We start from the raw sequence: 22,363 nt of genomic DNA, 5'->3' as shown, positions 1-22,363 counted from the left end.
CGGGTCTGTGCAGCTTCTCACGACAAAGCGGCCTTTAGACAGTAAGCATGGAGCCCTTCTCTCCAGCTGCGCGCCTCACGCAGCGCGCACTTCCTCGGAGCAGCGACCTCCCCGCGGAGGACGCCTTGCAAAGCGCGCGTGTTTACACTCTTCCCCGACCTGGGGGAGGAGACAAGCGCTCCAGGACCCCGGGGATTCCTAACCGTTGCTCCGCCCGCGGGTGGGGCGGGCCGGCCCAACGCCGAGCCTGCGCAGTGGCCTGGTGCTCAAGGCGCCGGCGTACTCGAAGTCCCAGAATGCAACGCACCGCGGGGGCGGCTTCCGCCTTACCTGCCGCGAGCTCGTCCCACCGGCTACTACCGCTCTCCCCCTCCCCCGCTCCCGTCGGCCTCCTTTCCGCAGGGAAAGGCTACTTTCTCTCGAAGCACGTGAGCAGGAGCCGTAGCGACCTCAGCCTCGAAGCTCTTCGCGTCCTCGCTCGCTCTTCCTCGCCCGAACTATGCCTGGCTCCCTCACCGGAGTCGGGTAGTGTACGCGAGAGCGCGCAGCCCTCGGAAGCCAAGGCCGGGGCCACCGGGTCGCACTTCCGCCTCCCGGGCTCAGGAAGGTAGAGCGCACGCGCTCCCGGCGACTCCGGCGCAGTTGACTTCCGCTCCCACTGTGCTCCGCGAGCCGAATCATGGATCACACTGGTAAGGAGGCGGAGGCAGTGGGGGGTCCCGGTACCAAGCCCCCTTGGCCGGCCTGGGACTGGTCGCCCAGCGGGCACCGGGGGGTTGTGCTCGCCCTGCAGCGCTGGGGTGTGGCGGCGAGAGAGGAATCTCACGGAACCCTCCCCGTGCCCGGCCAGCGCCTGCTGCTTCCCGGCCTACCCTCCGGTGTGGTACCCACAGCCTCGGTGCCGGCAGTAGCCGCTGCTGATCTAAGGTTCCGCTGAGCTCCGAGCCCGAGCTGCGGGCGGCGCGGGCCCTGCCCTGCCTTATGGGGACTGGCGGGGAGATTGCAGTCTCGGAGTCGGGGAAGCCTCGGGGTGCTGGGGAGTTGATGCGCGAGCGGGGGCTGGAGACTTCCTGCTGTCTCCGTCCGCTTTGCGCGGCTGCTCCCGCGGTCTCCGCCGGTCCTTGGTGGACTGGAGGTGGGAGAAGGGAATCAGAGGTGGCTTTCGGAGTGATACTCGGATCGGCTTTTCCACCCAGACCCCAAGCATGCTCCGTGCGTCGGCTGTGGTCCTTACTCATCATTTGGGTACATTTACAAAGGAGAGCTTAAAATCAAGACGTTCACATCCCTTTCTCCACGTGATGGCTCCACTCTTCGTTATGTTTTTTTGTTTTGTTTTGTTTTTGCTTTTGCTTCCTTGTGGCATTTGCTTTGGAGTTAAAAAGCGCTCCATAGAGTTGTGTCAATCATGTGGCAAGGAGGGAAAATGGGTTTTTCCCTGTATGAAGTGTTGGTTGGGATGTCTTCAGTGATCAAACAAATATATTTATATGCCAGATACCTGTAGGCCTGGAGATGGAATGATAGAATGGTAAACAAGACGGAGTAAGTTATTGCTGTCATAGGGATTACATTCTTTTACAAACTTTCAAGACCCCCAATCTTACAGATCATAAGTTCTTTGAAGACAATAAGCGGATGCTGTAGTGCAGACTAACTGGGAGGGCCCTTCAGAAGGCCTTTCTGTAAGGGTTACATTTATAATTTGATGACGAAGCCAGCTGTGGAATAAATCTGGAGGACAGCAAGTACAAAGACAGATAGGAAAAAATAGAGAAGACCAGTTTGCTGCAGCTTAGTTATTAGCAAGAGGGAAAGAGCTCTAGGCTGAGATTGGAAAGAAGGGTTGGAGTCAGCCTGTGCAAGACTTTGAAGGCCTTTGCAAAGATTTGAATTTTAAGTGCAATATGAAGCCATTGAACAGAAGTGAGGAGAAACATCATCTTTTAAAAGTATAATAGGTTCTATGGAGAATGGTATAAGAGAGGGAGGTAAGAATAATAGAAAATAGACAATTTAGGAGGTGATTGCAGCAAACTAGAAGGGAGGCTTGGTTTAGTAAAAGTGGCTCTGTTTATTGAAAATGGAAATGGGTAGATCCAATAAATATTTCGGGGTTAGTACTTAAGCACGTGCTGATGGGTTGGTTTGGATGTATGTGAGAGAAAGGAGAGATGCCTATGTTTTTGGTTTGAGTTGGGAAAAACGTGGGAGAAAAACAAACTTTTTTTAAGGGGTAGAGGTGATTCATTGGAATTTGGGAACAAGATTTTGGACTGCTAAGTAGGAGATATACATTGAGAGTCATGCAAGGGGAGATGTCAAAAGAAAGATTTGAGCTGAAAAGCACGTATTTGGGACTTGTACTGCAGAGTTGATATTTTAAGATATGAGGATGGACAAGATCACTTAAGGAAAGGGAATACAGAAGAGAGGAGGTCCTAGACCCCAGGCTCTAAGGAACACTCAAACTAGTTTGGAAATACAGACTTGAAAGTCTGGAATCTTGATGTTAGAGTAGTAAACATCCAAGGTTAGCAAAATATTTCTCATTTGAGCCTATTACTGGAAATGGAAGTCAAACCCCATCCACAGTTTAGAGAATATTATGTTAAATTATAATATGGGTGGGTGTGTACTGATTATTTGGTATCCTAATTCTCCTAAATTAAAAAGTTGCTTAAGAAAGTGAATGTCATCCTAACATGAAAATATTCACCAATGAGCTGACCACTTAAAAAATTAGTTCCTACTAGATAATCCCTGCTGCTTAACACTAGCTTCTTTTCTATTCTTGTAGTTAATATTGTTATATCCTTTATGTTTCATATCAGGCAGCAGTATCAAATGCTTATATAGATTGTGATTACAAAGCTTACGAAAGAATCAGGTTTTCATGAAATTCATAAACTATTTGAGTCACAAATAAAGTCATGGGCAAGTGAGGAAATACCTGTTAGCCAATTAATTGAAGACATTATGACATGGTAGGCATCTCAGAAGAATGATTTTAATAATAAAGGATTAAGAGATGCCCTTGAAATTGATGAAACCCTAGAATTTATACAGAAATGAGATTTTATGATCACACTGAAAAAGTCATATAATGAAGGCTACCCTGTGGTGCCCTAATAGAATTTTGCTGGTAAAATTACTCTAAGAAACTTCTAGTTAACACTTGATTCATTCTTTACTCATTCTAAGAATTAGCACTTAGTTGTAACTAGCCTAAATTTTGTAAAGTATTTCTTGGTTCCTTTAAAATTCTAAATATACTTCAAAAAAAACATACCTATATAATATAAAAGTGTTATTCCTTGTTAAAGTGGGTTTACCTAAAATGGCCAGTTATATCTTAGTTCTCACTTTCTTTGTAATATCCAAAGACTTTTGTTATTATGGGCTTTGTGTTTTTAGTTGTCATATTCAAAAGGAAATTGTTCTGTATGTTCTGATTCTTAAACCAAAAAGCCCAAGACAGACCCAGAATGAGCAGGCAGTGATATATTAAGAGGCAGCAGGCTCTTGAAAGTATTGGTAGACTAAGCAAGTATCAGTAGTGACTTCAAGTGTTCAGGGTGATGATGTCAGAAGGACTTGGAATGTTGGCGTTTTGATCATTCACCATTGAGAGTCCTTTAAATATCTGAAGGGAAAATTTGAACTGTTAACTCTCTGTCTGCAACTTGCTTTTTAATTATTGGAAAATTAGTAATACCTTTGAGAAAAAAAATCATCTGTCATATCTGTCTTTTGGCAATTACATTGCTTGTAGGTAGTTATACTTAAATAAGCAGCTAATGTGAAAGCTGATGAAATACATTATTCAACTCAACACATTTAGTGAAGTGTTGAAAATTGATCAAGTTGGGTTTATCTGAACTCAAGATTTTAGCTGTCCATGTAATTCCTTTTCCATGAATTTTGTAAGTAATAGTAGAATGAGAATGAAAGATATTTAAATTATTAAGGACCTCTTTTGAATTTTGTTCTACATATTTTTCAGAAAGAGTATAAATCATTATTGTGAATTTAATTTGTAATCCTACTAGCCTTGTAGGTCATTAGTTATTATTTCTAAATTTGGCTTTACTGAATGTAATGTGGTCAGCTTGGCTGTCAGTTTTGATTGTACTATCTCCTACAGTGGCAGTTAAACAGCCTGTTCAATAATTTGTCATGTTATAAACATTGCTATTTTAAAAAACTATTTTTAGTTTCATTTCCTACTTGTGGTACTTCCCTTCATGTCTTTAGTAGGTAAAGGTATTTTGTTGTATTGTAATATCTTGTCATAGACTTGAAAAGGTGATTTTTAAGCTTCAAATGGAGTCAGTTCTATGAAATAATGCTACTGTTACTCATGGGATGAGTTAATTTATTTCTTAGTCAATAACAAGTAGGGACTTAGAAAGTGTCAGTTGTTTAGATGTAGTGGAAGTGCAGAAACCTTGCATCTTCCTAAACTGATTTTCCATTACAATGCTGATTAAGAATAAGAGTCATATGTGAACATACAGAAATGTTATGGCATGGATACATTATTGCATCTTTCTACTAGTAAATGGTATGACAATTTTTACTATGTTTCCATATGCGTTTTAGAAAAACTATTTTACACTTAAGGTAATAATCATCTTCCTTAAACCAAACTTCAAGTCAATGCATTATTTATTTACTTTTACCATTGTCAATGTTAGTTTTGTGTTTTCAGCTTTATTGATTGCCCTGATGTAGATTCAGTTTACTAAATTTATTGAGTGCCTACTTTGCATGTTTGATGGAGATGGGAATGCTTTTCTTTCTATTTCTCCTCCTTTCTCTTACTTTTTCCTTTAAAATATCTCTCAAGTTACTTTAAGACAGAAATGCTTATCTTGGGCTTATGAAGGGTTTTATGTTTCTATAAACCCCTCTGGAATTATATGAAAAATTTTATTGTCTACATTTTTAGGGAGAGTTTTATAACTTTTGTCAACTTTTTGAAAGGTTCCATGTCTCAAAAAGCACTTCTTTAAAGGGTTTATCCAAAATAGAGAAAATTAGCACTTAAACTTACATAACAAAGTATTTAAAATCTGAACCCAGATATTCAAACCTTGATAATGATGGGTATGCTGCTTTAATACCTGTAATAGAAGAATCTTCAAAAAGAAAAACTAACAGAAATTACAACTTTTTCCCCCCTAACATAGACAATGAGTTACAAGGCACTAATAGTTCTGGATCATTGGGTGGTCTTGATGTTCGAAGAAGAATTCCTATAAAGCTCATCTCCAAACAAGGGAACAAAGCCAAAGCTGCACCTCGCACACCAAGGACTATAAACAGAATGCCTGCAAAGGCTCCACCTGGTGATGAAGGTAATTTGTTTAAACTAACAGGTCCAGAAGTCTTTTTGTTGTATCCATTTCCACCAAATAATTCATGTGATTTTGCTTGTTTATACATACCTTTTAAAAATCTTACATACTCTTCATTCCTCAGTTTTACTGATGTCTCATTGTGGCATTTTGTATTTTTCTGTCCCTTTATAAATACAGGTGGGGCAAAAATAAGACTATGATTGCTAGTATTGAAAATAATGCAATAATTAATAAATAATAAAATAAAAGTAAAGTAATATTAAAAGTAAAATTGTCCCTCTCTCTCCCCCACTAGTCTCTCCCATAACTTGTCTCCCCCAAAATGATTTGCTATGACATTTTTATATTTACTTTTTTCATGTAGAACTCCTCTTTTTTTATATTATTTTGCCTTCTTAGTACATACAGATATACCTCATTTAACAAAATAGGTTTAGATATTTCATTTATCAATAACTTATGTAATAATTTTTCCAAATTTTTGCTGTTAAAAACAGTGTTGCCGTAATTATCCTTGTACATATACCTTAGTATGTATACTTTGTAGAATTTAAACTTTGCATGATTTGGGCATTTTAGAACTTGATGGATACTGTGTATTTTAGAACTTCACAGTATTGTCAAGTGGCTTTTCAAAACCAGTACATCATTTTATGCTTTCATACACCAATATTAGTACATACTATTAACCTTTCAAAAATTGTTTTTTTTAACGCATTTTTAAAATTATGAGTGGGATTGTATATCTTTCATAGTATTGGTCATTTCTTTTACCTAGGAAATTTACCTGTTTATATCCTTTTCCAATTTTATTTTCTGTTTGATTGCCTTTCTCTTGATTTTTATGAGTTCATTGTAAATTAATAAAATTGGCCCTTTGTCATATATTACGTATATTCCCCATTTGTCTTGAATTTTATATATAAAACTAGAGGCCCAGTGCATGGATTTGTGCACATTGAAAGTAAATTAATTAGAAGGTGGCCAGCGGGGCAGGACTGGGCAAGACGGGCTAGACACGCCTTGGAGCCAACCTCCTGCTGTCCCTCCTGGGCCAGCAGCACCTGGGACAGCACTGGGACTCAAAGGGTGTCTGCGGAGTGAGCGGGGTCCCTCCAGCAGGTGGGGGTCCCTCGGCCAGACCTGCGGGGATCTGGCCGAAACCAGCAGTCCGATATCCCCTGAGGGGTCCTGGAGTGCGAGAGGGCACTCTGCAAAGTTGCTATCGTTCAGCAACTCCTGGGTTGAGCATCTGCCCCCTGGTGGTCGGAGCGTCTGCCCCTTGGTGGTCATTGTGCATCATAGCTACCGGTTGGACAGTTGCTTGGGCTTTTTATATATAGATTTTTGTTAAAGAAGATTCTAGGTAGCAGATATCTAGTCTTTTCTGTTATGACTTTTAGGTTTTATTACATTCTTAGAAAGGCTTTTCCCATATTCCATGAATATAAAATAGTTTTCCCAACTTACCCTTATACAGGGTCAGCAAACTATGGCCTGTGGGCCAAATAAAGTTTGATTGGAACATAGCCATGCCCATTCATTTAAGTATCATTTACGGCTACTTTCACAGTATATTGACATAGCTGAGTAATTGCATATATAAGTATTTAATTATATGGAATTTTACAGAAAGTTTGCTGACCCCTGCTTTGGAATATTATGGATGATACGTATTTTGTTATTTAAAATAAAAAAGTGGAACCTGGGTTTATTTATTTTTTTCTATAAAACAGCCAGCTATGTGTCCAAACTATTAAAAAAATCTATCTTGTTGAATTGGAATCCCACTATTATCATATGTTAAAGTTCTATTAGTATTTGTATCTATTTCTAGATTTTCTATTCTAGACATCTGTCTATTCCTTTTTTAGAATCAAATTGTTTTAATTGTACCTTATATTATGGTTCCCCTTATTATAGAATTTCTCTCCCTATTTGAACAAGTATTTGAAGTCAAATGTTATAAATCCGGGTAGTAGAACTTAGGGCTGCTGCTGCATTATCAGTAACTAGATTCTCCCCCTTTGGCCTTTTTGTTTCTTAAAAACTACACAGTAATGTACATATCTTGTAATAATCCAGACAATACAAAAAAGCTAAAAACTCCCTTCTACCCTTTTCCTGTCAGGTATCCCTTCATCTTTTCCTTTCCACCCAAGCCCACATCCCTTTTTAGGGGGAACTACCATTACCAGTCTCTCTCTTAATAGAGCAAACTGAGGCTGAAGATAATTTTTGGATACATTCAGTTCACCTATTTAGGGTAAAAATTGTTCATTGTCCCCCCCACACACACACCTCCCCACGCCCTCCCAGGCATTGTTCAAAATATGGAGGTCTGGGTGCCAGCATGGTACAAATATACAAATATATATATGGTTTAATGATAGATGGCAGTGCTGGTTGAACTACTCTGAAAAATGATAATGTACTCCTAATTTCATTGGCTGTTGTTCTCAATAATTTTTTGTTTCAAATAAATAAGAAAAATTGATTTTTTTTATTTTGAGTTTTAAATGACACTGGTTTTTATAAGGTACAAATGGGCCATATAAGAGCCTAAGTTCACTCAGTTGTAACTTTCAGGGACACTCTTTGAACTTTACATTTGGTTGGAGATAATTAGATAGCAGTACACTGGAGTGTCTATATTAGCTTTAAAAAATTTTTGCATTGCTGTGTGTGTGTGTGTGTGTGTGTGTGTGTGTGTCCGTGTCCATCTATCTGTCCTATCCTGGTTTGTGCTTGTGTGTTTGTATACAGGTGCTGTAATTTAGCCATTTGGGCAAAGTTAAAAACTTTGTGTGTCTCCCTACTCTGTTTACCAGTTATAGGGCCAAAAGAGTTGTGAGAAGCCTAGCATTTTGGAGGGATAGATTTGTCTTCTCAGTTTTACTTTAGTTAATTGGATTCTACCTAGAATCCCTATCTGACTGTTCATTTGGTTCTTTTGTATGAGATGAGAGGATTACCATCAACCTTTTCAATAGGTCAGAAAAATTGAGTTCATGCAATCTTCATATTGCTATGCAGTATAGGAGAGTATACTTGTGAATAGATATGATACGGCCTTTTCTGTTTGGGTGATTAACCAAGGAGGCGTTTTTTGCTTTTTTAAAAAATATATTTTATTGATTTTTTTACAGAGAGGAAGGGAGAGGGATGGAGAGTTAGAAACATCGATGAGAGAGAAACATCCATCAGCTGCCTCCTGCACACCCCCAGCTGGGGATGTGCCTACAACCAAGGTACATGCCTTTAACTGGAATCGAATCTGGGACCTTTCAGTCCGCAGGCCGACACTCTATCCACTGAGCCAAACCGGCCAGGGCCAAAGAGTCGTTTTAATTTAAAGGATGAGGTACCAATATGTTGATGTTTCTAAAATCAGGCTCAGTTTAAAGCTGAAGAAGAAGATATCTAATTTACTAAATCATAAGATGAAAATGTGCAGAATTTTTTGTGTTTCATTATATCCTTTTAGCTTCTTGCAGCATGATACTTTTGTAGTAGGTTAAAGTAAATGATATACTAGTATATCTTGAAAATTTGTGTAATAAACGATGACAGTAATTAGTAAAGTTTTATACTAGAAACTAAAATTTGTTTAGTATAAAACTAGAAATGTGCATGAAATTTGTGCACATTAAAAGGGAATTAATTAGAGGAAATATTTTAATATTGCTATTTGCCCTTTCTCTATAATAGAAGTGTCAGAGATGAAAGAAAATTAGTAAAATGTATATGAAAATCTCCATCCTGTCAGAGTCTGGGGCGCACCGTGGGACCCAGAGTCAAGTCCCCACCCACCCGTGTGTGCCTCGAAATCGCACGAGACCCAGACCTGGCCAGCCCCACCCCCATCAAGCCCTGCCAGGTGGGGGGGCGCAGCCTCAGGTGGCCCCACCTTAGGTCCCCCGGCACTGGGGCAGGGGACGCAGCCTCAGGTCCCCCAGCCTGGCGTGAGGGCATGACAACCATTTGCATATTGGCTCTTTATTATATGGGTCAGTAATAAGAGCACTTGAATGGGAATGAAGAGATCTGAGGTCTGTTCCTAGCTCTGCCACTTTCCTTCTCTGTGTTGTTACAGTCCCCTTACTACAATATTTTCTATTATGAAGTGAGAAAGTTGGACTACATGATCACTAAGATAATTCCTAGCGGATGTTGAAACTAGTCTTGATTATCTTGTTCATAGAAGAGCTTTGAAAAGAATCAGGGAACAGGCCTATTTTACCTTGTAATGAAATTTTGAGATATGAAAAGTTAATAAATAATCCTTTCTTTTCTCAGAAGGATTTGATTATAATGAAAAAGAACGGTATGACTGTAAAGGGGGCGACCTGTTTGGAAATCAACGAAGATTTCCTGGACACCTTTTTTGGGACTTTCAGGTATGACTAAAATAAAAGCATTTATTAGAACAATAAGATATTTTAACTATTTTTTTAGAGCAATGGAGGATACATAATGGCATGAACTTTTATTATAACTGTATCTTTCAGCACACACAACTCATTTATTAATATCCTATTACCACCATTTCCAAAAATAATTTGAAACAATTTTTACTTAAGCCAAGTAAAATAAAAAAACAAAAAACATGTTAACACTATTTAAGAAAAAAGAAACAACAAAAAACTGGTAGCACAGCCAATAGTGCGGAATATGTGAGGATATCAAGAAACTTTTATTTCTAATTGTTTTAACAACATTTATAAAATTTAAATTCATTGTGTAAATTATAGGTATGATTTTTTTAGAAATGATTAAAAAGGAAATTGTAATTATCATTTCAACAGATAAACATCCTAGGTGAAAAGGATGATACACCAGTTCATTTCTGTGACAAATGTGGATTGCCTATTAAGATCTATGGGCGAATGGTAAGTATAATTAAATTGAATTCTATTTTATAAATGTGAACATTTTTGTAGAGGTAAGATTCTGAAATTTAAGTAGATAGGTTTTTCACTATTTAATGACTTAAGTTTGTGACATTTAAAATAAATGTGAGGTTCTGGCTGGGTAGCTCAGTTGGTTAGAGTGTTGTCCTGATAGGTCAAGGTTGTGGGTTTGATACCCAGTCAGGTCAGGGCACATACAAGAAACAACCAATGAATGCATAAATAAGTGGAACAACAAATCGATATTTTTCTCTCTCTTCCTCCCCCTCTTCCCTTTCCCCCCCTCCCCAACTCCCCCTCCCACTACCTCCCTTTCTTTTCCTCACTCTCTAAAATCAATAAAATAAAATAATTTTTAAAAAAGTGAAATAGCTAAGGGAAATTTTGGGATAATAATGCATTTTAATATAATTATCCTGACAAACTCTAGAATTGCTTGTAAAGTACTAATTAAGGGAACTAACTTCTGAAAATGAAATAATTTCTTTAGACTGTTTGATACCTGTTAGTTTATATTTATTCTGTTTATTAAGGAAAAATGCTTTTTTTTTCTTCTTTGATACAATGAAATCAGTTACTCATTTCGGAAGGCTGTAATTTTTAATGTAAAACTGAATTAATTATATTTTTATTTCTGAGAATTTAATCTAATAATTAAAATAAGTTATAACCGTGACTGTAATTTTATAGTATTTTTGACATTTTCTCCTTTTTAAAAAGGTAGTTTTACATTTGTGTTTGGGAAAAAAAATTGAATTCAATAATATATTTGTGATGGTAGAGAGCATTGATTGTGCACTGTTGCTTTGCTGTATGACATAGCTAAATAACCGTAATGGGCTGTGAGTTTTAAAATGGTCTAACATTGTTTTTCTACATCCTGATTTATTTTTAGATTTTTATAAATTTATTACAGTAAGGCTAACTGGGAAAACTGCTACTTATGTTAAATGTAGGAGATATTCGTTATCTTAGTGCTTTGGAATAATTTCAAGAGGAACAGGATAAGGTAAAACACGGTTACATTACTTTTCAGGAGCTTTTAACCCATAGGGACCATGATGAAATTCATAGGGTTTACACCTTCAGGAAGTGTCAGTGAATGTGCACGTGTACATTTATTGGGCCAGAGTTTTCATCTCATTCTCAAAGGACTTGTGACTGAAAAAGGCTATTGTTTTTATATAATTAGTACTTAGTAAATGCTCACTTTAACGAACAGTTCTCAAGTGTCTATGTCTAGGTTACTATTCTTACTGTTATTTTTTAAAATATTTTAATTTGTTCTAAAATGTGTCACTATATTTCTGTTTACAGATTCCATGCAAGCATGTTTTTTGCTATGACTGTGCTATTTTACATGAAAAAAAGGGAGATAAGATGTGTCCAGGGTAAGATCATCATTAAATTTTTAAAGAATAAAGCTTGTGCTATAAATTTATAATCTTGATTATAGGTCAATGACAGGATATCAGATGGCTACTCTTTCTCTGTGAGCCCAGAGTTGGCCTTAGCCTTCTCCTTAGGATAGGGCTAGGTAGCTGTTATCAATTAATTCAGATTGGCCAAAATGACAAAATATATTTGTCATCACAAAATTTGTTATAAGCCAAAAATAGTTATTTTATTGTTTTGATGGGACACTAGAGGTAGTATTGCATAGTAGCAATTGAGAGTAGCAAAGATTTTGAAATTAGAATTCTTGGGTTCAAATTCATTTTCTGCCATTTGTTAGTTATGTGATATAGACTGTTTCTTTATCTATAAAATGGAGCTAATAATAGCACCTGCATCCTTGGATTATTATTAGAATTAAGTGAGTATATATATGGTACCTAGTATATAGTAAGTACATATGTAAGTAAAAGCTCTTATTTATTACCTTCAAATCTGATTATTATGTCTTGAGTGTATCTTAGAACACCATCATGACATAGACTCAGATCTAAGTTATAAACAGCTAGAGGTATTGGTTCATACAGATCTATGAATGGTTTATACTGGAATGGCGTTGAAGGATCCAGATTAAATTAGGAATTTGATATTAATATGGAATCCCTGATAGAAGGCTTGAGGAATTGAGGAAAGCTTTGAGAGGAACTTCCTTGTCCTAGATTCCTTCTAAATGTGTTAGAAGCTGTCCCAAGAGTTATACTTTTTTTTGGTTGATAGCAAAGCCCTAGACCTAGACAGTTGTAAGGGATGATTTCCTTTTATGGTAGGAAGTTTGGCATCATTGAGAGAGAAAGGATGATTCATTGACAAGTCATTAAAACTGATTTTCTTGGCATATTTCTATTAGCTCTTTAAAGTCACAGATTGCAAAATCTGTAGTATGAGTGTAAAGAATATTTCTTCCCTAGAATTATAATTCAGAAGAATTATACAATTAAAAGTGCATAATGTAACTCCAGTAAGCACCTCACCGGTTGGCCCTTAGCTACTTAGAACATAAGCCTATCTAGATGAACAGACCCAGATCTGAGAAGTGTGTCAAAAGACCATTAAATGGAAGCCTGTTAGTATCAAGGAGTGCTAGCCTTACAGCAAGTATGGAAATAATAGACTCAACTCAAAAATCAAGAATATAAAACCATGTAATAGAATGTCAAATTACCTGGCATACATATTCAATAATAGCTTATAGTTATACATATATAGTGTTGAATGATTAAATACTGTCATTTTCATTGTCCCATTGATCTTAAGGATATCTCAGATGAAGTAGATATAAAAACATTGAGTTAGGTAGAATAGATGCTTTAACCCATTTTATAGATGAAGAAACAGACATTAAATGACTTCTCCAAAATTACAGAGCCAGTGCTAGATCCCAATTCTTCTAATTCCTAGTTTAGTCCTCTCTCCACTATTTCAGAAGACTCTAAAGGCAAGAGTGGGTTAAATATAGAGAATGAAGAATAGTTATAATTTTGACCCCGAGTTGTTAAAATACTGAGTTTAAATTACAATTTAGAAAGTGCTTACAATTTAGAAGGCAGGAGTATGCAATAACTCTTTAGTAGTAAATTTGACTGACCATCCAGAAAGATCCCTTCCTTAAGAGACTTGATAGCCAGGGTTTGAATTTAAATTTTGTGTTGATTAATGTTAAGAATCCTGATAATTAAGATGATCTTACTTGTTTTTGTAGTCCTTGTAGCATCTTCCACTTAGTGTCTTCCACTTAGTATTATTTCCTCAGCAAATTCTTGTTGCTCAGTGAATATGGTACAAGTTTGAGTCCATTATTATGACGTTTGGTTTGCGTCCCCCCCATCCCCCACCCCCTTTTTTTTGTAAGTGGATAGAAAGCATAGACTTGTTAGAGAAAATCAGATAAATTCTAGGTCTTGGGCAGAATAAGGTCTTTTCTTAAAACATATTCTATTTGATACACATTCAGTTTTTTCTTGTATTGAGAGTTCTGAAGTTGATAGAAATGCTGATGCTTAATAGTGAACAAAAACAAAGTGGGAAAGGTTAAAAGTTCACTTACAGTATAATTTTCAATTGTGAACTTCTGCAAATTTCCCATAAATTAAAAAATAAGCATATCTGAAATTAAGTGCATTATTTTTAAAGTCCTTTAGTAAATCAGTTTTTTTCTTCTTCTAATTTAGATGTAGTGATCCTGTGCAGCGAATTGAGCAGTGTACACGTGGTTCTCTCTTCATGTGTAGCATTGTTCAAGGGTGCAAGAGAACGTATTTGTCTCAGAGAGACTTACAGGCTCATATCAACCACCGCCATATGAGAGCTGGAAAACCTGTTACCCGAGCTTCACTTGAAAATGTTCATCCTCCTATTGCCCCACCACCAGCTGAAATCCCTGATCGTTTTATAATGCCGCCAGACAAGCACCATAGTATGAGCCATATTCCGCCAAAGCAGCACATCATGATGCCACCACCTCCTTTGCAACATGTTTCACATGAGCACTATAATCAGCCACATGAGGATATTCGTGCACCTCCAGCAGAATTGCCCATGGCTCCACCTCCACCTCGTTCGGTCAGTCAGGAAACCTTTCGTATTTCAACAAGAAAACACAGCAATTTAATAACTGTCCCTATTCAGGATGACTCAAGTTCAGGTGCTAGAGAACCACCACCTCCTGCCCCAGCACCTGCTCACCATCATCCTGAATATCAGGGTCAACCAGTGGTATCGCACCCTCATCATATTATGCCTCCACAGCAACATTATGCACCACCCCCACCTCCTCCACCACCAATAAGCCATCCAATGCCACATCCTCCCCAGGCTGCAGGCACTCCTCACTTGGTTTATAGCCAAGCTCCTCCTCCTCCAATGACCTCTGCTCCACCACCAATAACCCCTCCCCCTGGACATATCATTGCCCAGATGCCACCTTATATGAATCATCCTCCTCCAGGACCTCCCCCACCTCAACATGGTGGTCCACCTGTTACTGCACCCCCTCCTCATCATTATAATCCTAACTCTCTACCCCAGTTCACTGAAGATCAAGGAACTCTGAGCCCTCCATTTACACAACCAGGGGGAATGAGTCCTGGTATATGGCCCGCACCAAGAGGGCCACCACCTCCTCCACGAATGCAGGGTCCACCTTCTCAAACCCCACTTCCTGGACCACATCATCCAGATCAGACAAGATATAGACCATATTATCAATGATAATAGTATTTTGAACTGAAGATATGAAAAAAACTTACATGTAGTCAATCTTTTAATTAAGCTTTGACTGTTCTGGGAAGGAAAAACACCTCTTATTGAGGTGGCTATGAAACACTTAGGGTCTTATAAAATGGTTTTAAATCTTCATCTTAGGATTGATTTCAAATACTATACTGTAGTACAGATAAGTGGCTCAGTGGAGCACAGCTATATTTTAACAGCTTTGTTCCCCTCGTGTGGTAAATTGACCCACAGGTGACCATTTGTAAAAAAATTGAAAATTTTTATTCCACTTTGAAAGGTGTTGCTTTTGTTAAACCCAGTTTCGTTTTTCTTGTGATACATTTTGTTAACCTGTGTAAAAGGATTAAATTTCAATATGGTTGTAAAAATGCTATTTTTATGTGAATTTAAGTGCAACCACATACTGTTTTTTAAAACCATATGTTTTACCACTAATTTCCCAAGTTACAATAAAATCCTAAAAGTAAAAATCTACTAGAATTTACTGTAAGGCAGACTGTTAAATGATAGAGAATTACTTCACATTTTAGGCACTGAAATTTTGAGGTATATTAAGTATATAATGCACTTCACTTGGATGCCTTTTCATTTTAGGCAATTCAGGGGCACCAAAATATGTTGAAATTCCAGAGAGATATATTTATGTTTGAAATATTAAAGGCATTACTAATTATTTGGAAAGATATGGCCAAAGTAACTGACTATAGTCTCCAAACTGTTAGGGAATACTGTTATTCATTAATGCTTTTTACTGAGTGGTTGGAATCACATAATTCATCACACTTTTTAATCTTAAGTAACTATGTAACTGTCTAAGTGGTGTTCTTTAGATGAAGGGTGTTTTACTCTGCTCATTGTCTTTAAATATTTAGGGTTGAATAGGCTTTATGTAATTCCTCAGTTCATGATAGAGTTTGATCCTGTGCTTAAGTGTGGTCTTGTTTATTGGGGTTTAAATCACAATTTGAATGCCATGGAGGAATTTGAATACTGTATTAATGAAGGACATTCTTGTAGTCACAAACTCGCATTGCTCAGGTTTCAGTACTGTGTGATAAGGTTTCTTTCTCTAACTTGAAATTTAAAAACCATTAATGATTTTTTTTTCTTTTATTGGTTAAGTGGTCTAAAACTTGGGATATTTTAGCATGGAGTCAACATGAAGACTACCAGATGATTTTGCATTGGAGAAAAATAATAACTAAATTGTGAATTTCAGTGCTTTATAAGGTGCCTTTAGAGTCAGCCTTTGCATTGTAGGGGCTTGTTATAGTCCAGCTAAGATAACCACTCAGTTTCTACAGAACTCATGTACACTTCATTATTCTTAGGATATATTATTATATATCCTATGAGTAAACCCCTGTGAAGTATTTCCTTCCCCTAAAATGGTGCATAATATAAACATGAAATATGTAGTGTGCAGATACCATTTATTGAATAGTTTGTAGTGTATACATTTAGAACATTTCTTTTTGACAAAGGGTGAACTAATTGCTATTTGCCACTTAATTCAGTCAGGTACAGGCAAAACAGTTTCTCATTTTGGATAATCAGATGCAAAGTCATCTATGAACTTAAGAGTTGAAGTTAGAAATAATACAAATGGCCATTTCAACCATGACCAGTTGAAAATAACGAATACACTTTCTTTTAACTGACTTTCCACACCTATCAATTAGAGAGTCCAAGTTAATGTGATATTTCTAGTGAGAAAATTTTGTTACTAGAAGCATGGGAGTGAAATAGTGTGAAAAGGTGGTGGGAAGTACTTCTGTTATATTACTGTAGGTACTTGGACTGGTGCAAACTTGATACCCTTTCAAGCCTCTATTTAGTAGCCGTTAAAAATCCTATATTTGTTTCATGTAATAAGAGAATATCCAAATTTTTTGAGAATAATCTCGACTATTTATGAAGAACTCTTCTGTTTTTATTGAAATTCGCTAGAGTTGAATGTGGTTATGAAACCACTTAGCCTATGTATTGGACAAAAAAATTAGTATCATGATAAAAGTACACATGTTAAGAATTCTCATAGGCGTTTAAAAGTGATTATTTTCAGTTAGATTTAAGAAATATAAGTTATGCAGGGAGGCAGATCAGATGAATGTGTCGTAGCAGACAAATTTTAAATGTGTTAGACTTGAATTCATCCAGTTATTGTTTGAACGGGGGGTGGGGGGGTGGGGGGTGCTGTAGTAGAAGGATAACAAAATTACTGTTAGTATTTCTTTCCTTAAAGAAAAAAGATGTGAATTCCAGCTTTATTTCAGGGAAGCCTTTGAAACTATAATGGACATAGTTCTAAATTAAATGTATGTATGTTTCATTATATTGCTCTTAAGACTACTGAGGTGGCAGTTTAATTCTTAAAAACAATAAAATGGAAGCATAAATACTATTTTGCCTAAATGAGTTTTTACCTAATGATGACACATTTGGGAAAATGCAGAATTTTTCATGTTTTCATCGATAAACTTTTATAGTAAAATTAGATTCACTTTTAGAGATTCAAACCAGCAAGTTGAATGTTAAATTTCTTCAGTGGCATGTTTGTTCAGAATATTATATAGTATTTGGGGAAGTAGTTGCAAAGGCCATAAAAAAAGAGACTCTATTTTTCCCTGTAAAAACCACTGACTCAAAATTATTATGTAAATACTAAATAGGTAACACTGAAATATAAATGGAAAAGATACTTGCACATAATTTTAAACTCACGTTGGGAACTTACCATGTGAAGTATAGTATACAGAGCCGCTTTAGGCTTTGTACTAGACGAGTGTCTTTCATACACCTTTTTGGAAAAGCTCTGTAATCCTATCATGAAAAATTTTGTGAAAGTCCTGTAAATACATGGAAAAAACTCACAAATATCTAAAACAAAAGTATGCATTCTAATTACTAGTTAAGCCATCAAATTGATATATTGATGTTGAGGTGTGACATAATCACATTCAAACATTTTCTGAAGTGGATGAATTTTTCACTGGTTTGTAAGAATAATTTCTTGTGGCCTTGAAACCAAGCAGAATTTACTTATTGCAATTTATACACAATCTAATAAAGCATTATTGGATATTTAGACTTAAGGGGAGAGGGGGGTAAGCCAGTTAAAATACTTGGTAGTGATACTAATAAAAACATTTGGATTTTGTTTTGATTTATGCTCCTTTTAATTTCCCAGCATTGAGGGAAAAGGTGTTAAAGTAGAATTCTTAAAGGAACATTTTATTGTTTCTTCCATCATTGAGGGAGAGTGTTAAAGTAGAATTCTTAAAGGAACAATTTAGTGTTAAAGTTTTATTGTCCTCGCTTTAAGAATTTTTAGGCATTATAGGATCAGGATTGAAATAAACAATGATAGGTCAAGGGTTTAGCTCTCACAATTGGACAGGACCATGTCTTTTTAAAAAATCTAGTGTTTTGAAATAATCTATTATCCCAGAATATCCCATTTCTATTCTAAGTAGTAGTAGGCACCAAGTCTCATACTGCATTTAAGTCCATTTCTTATTAATCTATTTAAAAATTGTTCTTCCTTTGCCTTCAGATGAAAAATCCTGCTCTCTTTTGGTGTTACTTTCAAAACCTCTAATTGTTTGTTTTAAAATTTGTACTCATTTCACCCTAGCTGTTTTAGCTCTGGATAGAGCATCGGCCTGCGGACTGGATAATCAGATGCAAAGTCATCTATGAAGGGTCCTGGGTTTGATTCCAGTCTAGGGCACATGCCTGGGTTGCAGGTTTGATCCCCAGTAGGGGCCGCACAGGAAGCAACTGATCAATGATTCTCATCATTGATGTTTCTATCTCTCCCTCTCCCTTCCTCTCTGAAATCAATAAAAATATATTTTAAAAAATAAAAGTATTTTGTCTTTTGTTGAGAAAAGATGAGGGAGACAAAGAGGTCAGTCAAAAGTTTGCTTTAAAAATTTACACAAGACTAGCATTGTAGGTATCAAGAAGTGGGTGACCGGTGGAAGGATGTATATGTATACGTACAGATATATATACATACATATATATATATATATATATACATACATACATATATATACATATATATATATATAAAGCCCAAGCGACTGTTATGACCAGTTGACCGGAACGACTGGTCCCTATGACACACACTGACCACCAGGGGGCAGAAGCTCAGCACAGGAGCTGACCCCTGGTGGTCAGTGGTCAGTGTGCTTCCACAGCGGGAGCGCTGCTCAGTCAGAAGCTGGGCTCATGGCTGGTAAGTGCAGCTAGGCGGCAAGAGCCTCTTCCATCTCCGCAGCAGTGCTACTCAGCGGCTGCAGGTGCAGCGGGGAGCAGGAGTGGTGGGGTGCCCAGCCCTGGCTCGGGCTCCTCCCCAGCTGCCTGCTACTTTGGCACTGCTACATCTCGGGGATCGGACCAAAACCAGCAGTCCGACATCCCCCGAGGGGTCCTGGATTGCGAGAGGGCACAGTATATATATGTGAATTGTATAAATATATAAGAAAATACGTGAAATGTAAATTATGTATATACTAGAGGCCCAGTGGGGTCCCTTGGCCTGGCCGGCGAACGGGGCTGATGGGGGCCATCTAGCTCAGTCCCGATTGGGCAGCTGGCCAGCCAGGGGTTGGGGGAAGGAACGACCGTGGGAGGTTGGCTGGCTGCGAGAGGTTGACTGTGGGAGCGCACTAACCACCAGGAGGCAGCTCCTGCATTGAGTGTCTGCCCCCTGGTGGTCAATGTGTGTCATAGCTACCAGCCGGTAGTCTGGTCATCTGGTCATAACAGTCGCTTGGGCTTTTATATATATAGAAGATGCTAGACATGGTTATATAATGATGAACAAAATAGGTATAGTCCCTGCTCTGTAGGAGCTTACATTCTAACTTATCTAGGAATTATTTGTGGTAGTCATCCCTAAATTTCCTTTAAAAATTTTTATATTCTCTTTCAAAGTATAGTAGCCAGGAAAAAATATTTTTAAAATGTATTACCAACACACACACTATAATGAGAGGAAATTATTAATTAATTCTGGGCATTAATATGTTTCCTAATAGCTTTTCTGGGTACACTTACTTGTACAATGCTAAATTAGTGACTTTGGAACAAATCTGTAGAATGCACCTATATTGTTCCTGAGTTTAGTCCTGCCTTGTACTATGTCAGCTTTAGTCAGATTTTAATTTCTTTTTCTTTTTTAGACAGGTTTTAATTTCTTTTGGGAGGTAATGTTTCTAATGGTTCAGAGCCTGGGCTCTGGAGCCGGACTGTTTAGACTGAATTCTGGCTCTACTACCTGTAACTATATAAGTTAGATCAATTACTTAACCTCTTTGAGTCTTGATTCATTTTGCTTTTCTAAAAAGCGAGGATAAACATAGTACCCATCTTATGGGGCCTATTTTGAGAATCAAATGAATTGATCCTAGATATGCTTTAAAGGTGGGGCCAGTAGAATTTCCTGACAGAATTCTTAGCCTGAGCATCTGGAAAGATGGATTTGGCACTAACAGGTGGAAAAGGCACTGGCAGGGCAGATTAGGGGAGAAGAGCATAGGTCACTTTTGACATGTAGACGTCCAGATGAAGATGGCAGAAAAGTGAATGAAATATTCCACTTTTCTGTTCTTGTTTATGCAGCGTAAAGTCAGGCTTGCATTTAAAACACTTCATTTACATGTCTGTGGTAAGTTACTGTGCTTAAACAAGGTATCAAATGCTTAAATTATTAGAAAATGATATTTTAAAGTTATTTTCCACTTTAATTCATGTTATTTTTTATTTTCATATGTTCAGCAAATAAACTTAAAATGTACATAAATTCGCAGTTAAAATATTTAGAGAAAATGATTTTAAAGATAAACTGCTTAACATGTATTAGCTTCAAGCTTCCTTAATTTCAGTACTGTGTCTGTCTCTTCACAAGCTTTTCTGTCTCCAAGTTGAATTACTGAATCTCCTCTCCCCTCCCATCTTGCTCTGGGTTATGTACGTTTCATTTTTCATCTTTCAACATGGTCTCTGGGCCTCTTCCTAAATCAGGGATCAGATTTTTGTACTAGTCAAAAATTTTTCCCCCCAGTATTTGCTCTGAGCCAGGCAAATAGAGGCTCAGTCCCATGTATTTCCATTACTCAATGCATATCCATCTTAGAGGCCTCACACAAAAAAACATGTAAGGGTGAGGATAAGCGAATGTTAAGGTTGAATGGCCTGTGATGGGAGCATGCTAGTGGGCGTGCTTGTTCCAGCTCTACCGTATGATATTTTATTTGGCAATAAGAGTACAGAGGGCATCTTTGCTTGAGAAGATGCAGGCATCAATGACAGTCCTATATAAATAAGGCTTTTGCCCCATTCCCAAGCCAGATGATCAAGTAAATAGGCCCATGTTGTTTTTTTTGTTTTTTTTTTTAATATATATCTTATTGATTTTCTACAGAGAGGAAGGGAGAGGGATAGAGAGTCAGAAACATCGATGAGAGAGAAACATCGATCAGCTGAATAGGCCCATGTTTTTATTTGATTTTTCACAGAGAGGAAGGGAGAGGGATAGAGAGTTAGAAACATCGATGAGAGAGAAACATCGATTAGCTGCCTCCTGCACACTCCCTACTGGGTATGTGCCAGCAACCAAGGTACATGCCCTTGGCCGGAATCGAACCTGGGACCCTTGTGTTGATATTCTAGTTTTTAAAGAGTAGCTATGTGAATAAACCTTTATTTTTACCTTTCTGTAATTGGTTTTAAAGTCCAGTAGACAAGCCCATGCAGTAAAGACACTAATAAAGGATGGAAGTTACTTTGAGAGCAAATATTTAAAGGCGAGACCTAAAACAACTGAGACCACATCTCCCATTGACAAAGTGGTTTGATGTTGAACAGAGGGCACTGCATCTTTTTTCTGTTGGTGCTGATGTTTAATTTCTCACTGTTACATAAATACTATTGTTTGCACCAAGAACAGTGCCAGTGAAAAAGAGAAGTATGTGTGTGCTGACTCATTCACCAGCTAAACGGAGCTGCAGAGCTGTTATTCTGCCCTGTGAGTTGCAAAAAAATGACCAGCAGTGAAGAGAGAGTCACACTTTCCTCTGCTATCTTTTCTTTCCTCCCAGGAAGATCAGGGAGGAGGGGCTACCCATCAAGTCTTCTCTTTCCTTTTTACCTTCTTGCCTTTTCAGTGTTTATCTTCCATTAGCTGACACAATTTTCATATTAAGAGGTGGGGGGGGGGGGATAAGGATTTGCTTCAAAAGCTAGTTATGAAAAGATTGTGTCTAAATCCGGATAGGAGGCTGGATGCTTTAAAAAGCTACAGTGATAATGATAAAATCTGGACAAAGAAGTCTCATTACAGGGGGTTTAGAAGATTCTCGTGTAGCAAGCTTCCAGCCAGACCAC

The 22,363-nt window shown here is 37.7% G+C and overlaps 1 protein-coding gene and 1 long non-coding RNA gene across 3 annotated transcripts in view; one reads left to right on the top strand and one right to left on the bottom strand.

The window, feature by feature from the left end:
• Positions 1–468, bottom strand: part of LOC106696510 — a 12,246-nt gene extending 11,778 nt beyond the window's left edge. Inside the window, exon 1 of the long non-coding RNA XR_001347466.2 lies at positions 331–468. This is a non-coding gene — a long non-coding RNA (uncharacterized LOC106696510). The remainder of the gene's footprint in view (positions 1–330) is intronic.
• Positions 210–17,369, top strand: CBLL1 (Cbl proto-oncogene like 1). 2 transcript variants are annotated; one of them, XM_006085372.3, is made up of 6 exons: positions 210–692; positions 5,196–5,363; positions 9,669–9,766; positions 10,175–10,258; positions 11,597–11,670; positions 13,903–17,369. In XM_006085372.3, the coding sequence occupies exons 1-6, from the start codon at positions 680–682 to the stop codon at positions 14,939–14,941; spliced, it is 1,476 nt and encodes a 491-aa protein (XP_006085434.1). In that variant the 5' UTR covers positions 210–679; the 3' UTR covers positions 14,942–17,369. The 2 variants fall into 2 exon arrangements, with proteins under 2 accessions (XP_006085434.1, XP_006085433.1); XM_006085371.3 differs by having other exon boundaries at positions 9,666–9,766.
• Positions 17,370–22,363: the final 4,994 nt, after the last annotated feature.

This window comes from Myotis lucifugus, unplaced genomic scaffold (genome assembly GCF_000147115.1).
Source record: "Myotis lucifugus unplaced genomic scaffold, Myoluc2.0 scaffold_18, whole genome shotgun sequence".
NCBI lineage: Eukaryota > Metazoa > Chordata > Mammalia > Chiroptera > Vespertilionidae > Myotis > Myotis lucifugus.
Note: the sequence above shows the minus strand (reverse complement) of the source record. Positions and strands in the feature narration are given on the sequence as shown.

Bases quoted from the DNA above. Each gene is read 5' to 3' on its own strand.
- CBLL1 (XM_006085371.3), top strand. The intron at 5,364-9,665 runs GTAATTTGTTTA...TTCTTTTCTCAG, and splicing joins GGCTCCACCTGGTGATGAAG to AAGGATTTGATTATAATGAA. The intron at 10,259-11,596 runs GTAAGTATAATT...TTCTGTTTACAG, and splicing joins TTAAGATCTATGGGCGAATG to ATTCCATGCAAGCATGTTTT.